We start from the raw sequence: 8523 nt of genomic DNA, 5'->3' as shown, positions 1-8523 counted from the left end.
TTGTGTGTGGCCAGCTCAGCCCACCAGGGGGCAGGCAGGCTGGCATGTGGTGCTGGGGGATTGAACCGAGGTCCCTGTGCTTTGCTTGGCTTAGCTTGTTCTAAGTAGGTGCTTTAGACCACTGAGCCATCTCACCAGCCCCAATCCTAGTTGTTTTTAAGAGATCTTTACTTACCTTTTCACTAGTTGCAATGGTGTCTTATTTTTTTGATGTAATTAGTACAGTATCTACAGGTTCTCACTACACAGATTGGACTCGTAGTGATCCTGTTTTTCAGCACCCCATGCACTGGGATTACAGACATGCATCACCATACCCAGGCTCAATCTCTGTCTCAGTGTGCCTTTGGGGCGGGGCCGGCACAGTACCTGGGGCTTGAACCCCGGTCCGTGTCTGCCTAAGCAGGCATTTTAGTCTGCTGAGCTATATGGCTGGCCCTGCAACAGTGTCTTCAAGGTCTGAAAGTCTATCTTCACTTTCATTCAATTGGTTTTGCCAATTTGTGATTGAGTTTTTAATTTCCTGTATCTCTCTTTAAAATCTGCTTTATGCATTCTATTTCTTTCTATATTGTTCATTCAAGGTTTCCATCATTTTTCCGTTCTCCTCTATTTCATATCAGTGGCTTCTTTAGAAATGCTTAGGTCTTTCATTGTAGTTATCAGTTCTTTTTTACCTGTGAGATTATCTGTGATCTGATTTCTTCTATACCCTTCTGCTCTTGTTTCTTTACTTCAGTTGTTATTATTTCAGAGATTTCAGGTATATGGCTTCCAATTTCTTCTATGCTGATGTCTCCTAGGTTTGTTCTGGATGGACTCAGTGCCTGAGAATGCATTTTGCCCCTTCTGTCATTTTCTATTTCAGAAAGAACTCTCTGATTTCTGTGATACCTTGTTTTGAAAGTTTGATAGTAGATAGCTGTATCACTGGAGTCAGACCCTCTCTGCAGAGTCTGTTTTTTGGGTATCTCTCCTGTCTCAGAGATTCTTATTTTGTGTATGTCCCAAGATTTTGCTTTCTCCATTCATTGTGAGATATTGCTTTCTGTTTGGCATTATCCTCTGACCTCCAGTGTAGGGCTTTTGTGAAGTTATTACCAAAGCACCTCCTTATATTAATATTCAAGGGAAAATGTGGTTAAGACAGACATGGTTTCCTATTTACAGAAGAACAATTAGCAATACCACTAACACCTAGTGAAATTTAGAAATTGATAAACTTTTGTAATTAATGGATTTGTACTTTAGACTACAGGAGCAAACATTACAGCTGTATAACCAAGCAGATCTTTAAGTTGTATTTATTTATGTATTTAGTACAGGGTCTACAGGGTCTCACTACATAGAGTGGACTCAGTGATTCTCCTGTTTTCATCCTCCCAAGCACTAAGATTACAGGCACACACCTCCATGCCCAGTCTCAATCACTGTCTCAGCATGTCCCCGGGGTGGGGCTGGCACGGCTTGTGGTGCTGGGGATCGTACCCCAGTCCCTGCGCTCTGCCTAAGCAGGCACTTTAGTCCACTGAGCTATCTGGCTGGCCCAGGAATTTGTATTTAAGTTAGTTCTCCTGAGTTCTGTCTGGGTACCTTTCCTCTGTACACCTAGTCTTCCAGAGTAGCTCACCCCAGTTACCTGCTGCCACCTCTGTGTCATGAGAATGTTCCTGTAGTTCTGGACCTCAGTCTAGGCTTGGATGGGCCCAGCAATAGGGAATAGGCTGGCTGTGCCAGGTGGTTTCTGGTCCCGCTGTTCCTTCCTGGTAGGCCCGCCAAGGTGGAATGCCCAGTGGCTGCTGGACCCACGGCTCCCTTCCATTAAGCCCACCGAAGTGGAATGGGCCGGTTGCTCCCGGTGGCTTCTGGTCTCATGGCTCCTTCCTGGTAGGCCTGCCCAGGTGGAATCCTGACTGTGTCTTTAAATGGGCCTTCATGAAAGCCTTCTTTATTTTCATCTGAAGCATGCTTCACTTCTACTTTATTTTCTGACTTGTTGATCAGTATCAGGAGCTGCCAATCAACAATTTTGTCTTGTACATCTTATAATAGTTCCACTTTAGTAATATCAGGTTTTGCTGCCTGGAAATGAGAAAAAACAATTACTATCATGTTTTCTCCTGTGGTTCAATTTTAATAAAAACAATTTCCATGTGGTTTCTAGTTCCAACCTAGTCAATTATCATCAAAATCTATTTACTTACAGATTAGTGATATACTTGAAAAAAATAAATGAAGTAAGCGATATTTGCATACACAGGATGTATTCATGTATCACATATCATTCAAGCCCAGAGAGTATCTAACTGAGGTTTGTTTTGAAGTTTCCTTTATATCTGATAAGAAATACAAACTGCATAAATACTTAAATTAATTCTATTTTCATCATTTACCTTGAAAGAAGGTTTTTTTCTTTTTTTTGAGACAGGGTCTCACTGTGTAGTTCAGGCTAGACTTGCACTCATGGTGTAGCCTAGACTGGCCTTGAGCTTTCTGCCTTAGCTTCCCAAGTACTGAGACTACAGGTGTGCACCACCACACCCATCCCTTCAAACTTTTATAGCACTCTTGTTTATGACTAATATGCTTTCAGAACCAAGAAACAATGTGAACACAGACATTTTCAGAAAAAGACAAAGTATTAGCCGACTTGGATTTTTTATTAAATTTATATTTTTACCGGTACCTGCTTGCAATACAAAAGGAGTGCATCCCTTTGTGTGTGTGTGTGTTACATGTATGAAACATACTTTATACCTTTTATATCCCCTTTCCCTCCTCATGAATTAAAATTTTTAAAAATGATGAACAATGCCCCAAACTGTGAAGGACTTTGAATAATCACTCTCTACTCCTGAACATATTTTTCCAAAGAATCTCCAAGGTGTAAAGCTTCATCTTTCCTCCTCTCCACAGTCAATTATCACTTTCTATTTTACAATGTTAAAAACAGCTAAAGGAAAAGACAGTTGTTAAATATATGATTCCACCTGCATCTGTATCCTTTACTGATGCCACAGAATCTGTATGTTATCAATCTCAGATCTCAACACTCCTCTGAAACACAGCAGGCCTGTTTGGGAATGTTTTGTGAAAAACAAAATGAAAGGGAGAAGTCTGGGAGAAATGGAAACAATCCATTTTGATTATCTGTGCTGCTTGGAGGGGGACAGCAGTTCAAGATTAAAAATGATCATTTTATATGGCTTTGGAATTTGTTAACACATGGGTCTTTATATGTATGTATGTATCTTATGTATTAGATTTTGGTACCTCAAAGCAGAAAATGAAAGTCTGCTGGTAGATTCTGGCCCCAGGAGTAGCTTCTGATTTGTCTGACTTCCCTAGACTCATGCACTATTGTTTCTGTAACCCCCACCTTCATGCTGAGGATGGACAGGGCCTTGCTATCCAGTTCACTGTAAACCATTTGTCCTAGCTAAGCTGCCTACATAAGATTACCTTCCCTAAGACAGGTTTTTGCTCCCTTTAGGAGTGGCAAGGGTAGTAGTTGTTTTGAATTAAATATTTACCTCCAACTTCTGGGCTGTAAGGAGACAGTGAAAGTAAAGGATGTAAGTAAAAAAACAACAATAGGCCCCCATGAATAAGAACTGTGAAAGTTTGGCCAGTAATTAAGCCCTGAGTTGGGTTAATATTCTACAGTCTATTCACACAGATCTGTGTCTGAGGAATCATTTATAAATAAAAACTTCCTAGCAAATACTTTTGCAAATTTGAGTACCTAGAAAGGAAAGGACTGTTTAGAGCTAGAAAGAATCTTCATCTGGCCTAAGAAACAAAGGAACAGGAGATTCCATTAGTTCACTGGACCATAACAATCTATATTTGGGACTGAAAAAAACTACGCATCAATGTACTTATCAGCTCTAAGGCTTATTTAGTAAGCTGGAAAATATGCTAAGAGAAACATGTTCCTAGTTTATGCTCCTGCAGGATGGCTTCATAGAAATTTACTTATTTTGTTGTTTTGTTTTGTTTGCATTGCTGGGGATGGAACCAAGAGCATGTATACTAGGCAACTGCTCTATCTCTGAGCTACACCCCCAGCCCAAACTTTGGTTAGTTTTTCAGCCACAGGCTCCATCCCTAGTAAGAATGCAGTGTCAAGGGCTGGGGAGATAGCTCAGTAGAATAAGCACTTGCCTCACAAGAGCAAGGTCCTGAGTTCAATCCCTGTTACCACAAAAAAAAAAAAAGAATGCAGTGTCAGTGCAAGAGGCTCATTCATACTAAGGGACTTTGTTTTGTGGTGGCCTTGGAAATTGAGCCCAGGGCTTTCTCATTTAGCTATGTCCCTAGGGTTTCTATATTCTATTTTTTTTTTTTTTTTTTTTCTATTCAGGGGTTTCTCTATTCTGTTTCGAGACACGGTTTCACTAAGTCTCCAAATTCCCTAGGCTGGGTTACAACTTGTGATCCTCCTGCTTCAGCCTCCCAGGGTGCTAGTATTACAGGCATATTCCAACATGCCTGGCTCCAAGGGACTCTGCTATAACACAAGAGCCTTAGACTAGCCTAAGTCCATTTCTAGGCAAAATCTTCTAGAATGAAGGTGATTAAGAAAAGTAAAATTCAAAGAGTTTGTGGTCTCACGTCTGTTGACAAATGTGGCTAAGGGAAAACAGAACTGCTTCACAGCCTTAGGTTTGTGGCTTTAAATGTCTACTCTAGGCTACTTTAGCTGATCTTCCAACTGGCCCCTTTATACCTCTATTGTACTATGATAATGTAAGTCCATCATAAAGATACCTGCCATCTCGGCATTTGGGAGGCTGAGGCAGGAGGATCATTAGTTCCAGACCTCAGTCTGAGCAAACTCCTGTATCAAAATACAACAAGGGTTTGGGATGTAGCTCAGTTCAAAGGCCAGGGTTCCTTCACTTTATTTTTTGCAGAACCGGGGATTCAACTCAGACCCTTGTGCTTGCCAGGGAAGTGCTTATTCTACTGAGCCATCTCGCCAGCCCCTTCAAGTCAGCATTTTTTTTTTTTTTTTTTTTTGTGGAACCAGGGATTGAACTCAGGCCCTTGTACTTGCCAGGGAATTGTTTATTCTACTGAGCTATCTCCCTGGCCTAGGCCAGGGTTCAATTCCAACTACTGCAAAAACAAAACAGGCAAACAAAGGAATTCCAAAACACTGGAAATTGTAAAACACTGTGATTTTTCCAAGTTGCCAAATGAGGACGATAATCCCACTCAATCAGGTTGCTGCAAAGTGTATTTCCTTATGTTCCTATTTCTGAAGAAATGGCAGGTCAATTTAAATGACTAATGAAAAATATTTGCACATGCACCCTGAGCCATGGAACTGATGATGTAAGTCCTAGGAAGGTAGAGACTGTACTGAATTAATCATGAATATTCAATTTTGTGGGGCTGGGTGAGAGAAAACTGACTATATTTTACAAACACATTTATAGACCTGTCCAAGGAAGAAAGTCCCAGGAAGACAACCAAGTCTCACTAGCCATTCATTTCTTTTCACCAGTGCCTTTTTGCACTTAATTCTAATGGCTTTACACCCAGGTCCACAGATGTATCCAGTGAGCTGTGCCTTGCTTTCCTCTTCTTTTTGGTGGGAGATGAGTCTGAGAAGAAACTCCAGTGCACCCACTTACTAATGATCTTCTGAGTGCTTCTATGCCATGTCCAGTCCTAACTAAGCTCTCTACTTGGAGTTGTACAAGACCCTGCATTTTATAGAAACAACCCCCAAATATTCAGCGACAATGTTTGGATAAATATTGACTGGCTGCTTCTCATGGTGAGGAATTATTTTAATTGGAAGCTCTTCTTTAATTAACCTTGATCAGTTTTAATTTTATCTAGCTGAGACATCATTTAAAAAATACTCTTTTGGGGCTGGGGAGATGGCTGAGTGGAGTAAGTGCTTCCCTGACAAGCACAAGGGCCTGAGTTCAATCCCCGGTTACACACACACACACACATATACACACACAAAAAAAACCAAACAGACAAACAAAAAAATCATTTTTATCTGTTCAACAATTTGACTGACAGACCACCAGAGAATTTAACACATGAATCTATTGTGCTACAGTAAGTCCCTGACTTTTGAACATTTGAGTTGTGAACTTTCATAAACAGAAACAGGTCTCACATTAACGCACATTCATAAATGAGAACAAATCACAGAAGTAGCTCACGTGTTTGTCAGACACTGCCACTGTTGTGCTGCTGTGTGCTCAGTGTAATAGTGCACAGCAGCCAGGGCTGTCAGAGACCTGGATATCCAGAAGGAAGAGGAGAACAATGCTATGTGAGGAAGTACAAAGCAAACACCATAATAACAAAAGTGAAAATTGGAAATTGGGACAAGGTAAATGGTGGACATCATTCACTCTAATAACATGAACAGTTCAAGCACTGACACAGTTCTAAAGAACAAGGACAAGACCATGAACATGTCAAATCTGGTGCCAATGAAGTCAACAATAATTTGCAAGAGGTGTGGTAAAATGATGGCAGAGATGGAGAGAGTTCTCAAGTGTGTGGATGCAGGGTCAGCATCAGCACTGTACCTCACTCAGCTTGATACTTATTGAGAAAAAGCTAAAAAGCCTGTTGATGGAAAAATGTGGTTAACAAAGTGCATCTTTTACCCAAGATTCACTTGGTCAGACTTTTGAGTGAATCCAAATTATAAATGTTCTCAGTGAACAGAACTCATTTGTAAGTTGGGAACCTATATGGCATTTGTTTCTAGTTGACAACTTACAACTTTATTAATAATTGAAGAAGCCACCTTATTAGGGAAGAGGTCTGTACCTTTTATATCATAATAAAGTTCTTCATTTGTATCATCTTTTTGCAGTACATGATTATACAAAGAATCAACAATCTGAAAAATAATTTCTGTGCTTTCTGTATTTAAGTGTTCATCAAGATTAGCAGTTATAACACCAAAATGTTATTTTTCGAGAATGCAGCTGTCATGGACTTTGTTGAATGAGATGCAATTTTATTTCACTCTCGTTTTGGAAAGGTTTTAGCATCCTAGCCTGAGACATTTGGCAACTTTTCTATTCTAGCCCAAAACAAGGCCAATGTTTTATCTAAAAGTGTGGCATCTGCCATATCATCCTTTATGGATCAATAATCTTAACCATGCTTCCAAGCATTTTGACACTTTCCAGAGCTAATTCTGATCTTGATGGTTCTTGCTCCACTTGAGGTGGAAATTCTGAACTGGAAATTTCCTTCACCATTAAAAACTATTATGCCAGCAAGGACACAGCCATCACCTATTAGGTCCTTGTATACTGCAATATGTGAACCAGTACGCATGAGAACAATGCTGTAAACAGAAGTGACACTTTTTCAGTAGCTTGACTGTCTGATAAATAAACAGGTCATCATTCTTTGGCCTATGATGCAACTTTGACTTTAGACATGTATTCTTACAATGAATCTAATATTTTTGGGGATTATTTTGTGCATTTTTTTCCCTTATATATGTTTGGAAAAAGAGAGAAGAGCTTTGAAAAAGTGTACAACAATGTTTTCTGTTGTACTGAAGAGCAGTTTGTAAGCCCAGGATGGCTGATACTGAGGAAGCTGAGCGGTTTGGCTAACACCTTTAAAGGTATTTTCAACAACACTGTCAACTTCTACACAGACACGTACTTAGCTCTCCAGAAAAATAGTATTGCAACTGCTTTTTTTTGTATTTAATACAGAGTCTATAGGGTCTCACTACATAGATCGGACTCATAGTGATCCTCCTGTTTTTACCCTCCCAAGCATTGGGATTACAGGTGCGCACTACCACGCCCAGTCTTATTCACCAGCTCAGTACACCCCGGGGGAAGGGCTGGCTCGGCATGCTGGGGATCAAACCTTGGTCGCTGAGCTTGCCTAAGCAGGTACTTTAATTCACTGAGTGATCTGGCTAGCCCCCCAATGAGTTTTAATTGTAACAAAATACACACGACATAAAATTTACCATCTCAAATTGTACATTCATCAGTTTTCACTATTTTGTACATTATGGCCACTAGTTCTTTTACTATGTTAAAAAACAAACAACAACAACAAAAAAAAACGATTATACAGACTAGAATATGACAAACTGAGACATATTTTGTGGTGACAGTACATGGGTGAAAAATACTTTTTTTATGTGAACATGTCCTAAATTAAACACTTCTTAGAATAACATTTAAGAATAAACAGGGAAATTACTCATCTTGCTCTAAATTGTTCTAAATCCATTCCAACACATGAGCTAAGAATTTCCATGTGTATTTTATTTGTAGAAATCATTTCAGCAGAACTTTGCTTTTACTCAGTAGGATAGCTGAATTTTATTTATTTATTTATTTTTTTAGTACAGGATCTACAGAGTCTCACTACATAGATCAGACTCATAGTGATTCTCCCATGTTCAGCCCCCTAAGCACTGGGATTACAAGCTCTCACCTCCAGGCCCAGTCTCAATCACCCTCTCAGCATGCCGAGCTTAAAAATTGGAGG

At 39.9% G+C, this 8523-nt stretch overlaps 1 protein-coding gene across 9 annotated transcripts in view; it reads right to left on the bottom strand.

Moving 5' to 3' along the window:
• Positions 1 to 1936: 1936 nt before the first annotated feature.
• Positions 1937 to 8523, bottom strand: part of LOC111817293 (fibrous sheath-interacting protein 2-like) — a 21748-nt gene continuing 15161 nt past the window's right edge. For 6 of the 9 annotated variants that reach the window (XR_002821535.1, XR_002821530.1, XR_002821534.1 and 3 more), the window contains one exon: positions 1937 to 2082. Coding sequence is in view for 1 of the 9 variants with exons in the window: in XM_023717666.1 (XP_023573434.1) it covers positions 2069 to 2082 (14 nt within the window). In the remaining 8 variants the exon portion in view is untranslated. Of the gene's footprint in view, positions 2083 to 3727; positions 3793 to 8523 lie in introns of all 9 variants that reach the window. The other 3 variants (XR_002821533.1, XR_002821532.1, XR_002821537.1) reach the window with 1 other exon arrangement.

The sequence above is a fragment of the Octodon degus genome, unplaced genomic scaffold (assembly GCF_000260255.1).
Source record: "Octodon degus isolate 3935 unplaced genomic scaffold, OctDeg1.0 scaffold00054, whole genome shotgun sequence".
Taxonomy (NCBI): domain Eukaryota; kingdom Metazoa; phylum Chordata; class Mammalia; order Rodentia; family Octodontidae; genus Octodon; species Octodon degus.
Note: the sequence above shows the minus strand (reverse complement) of the source record. Positions and strands in the feature narration are given on the sequence as shown.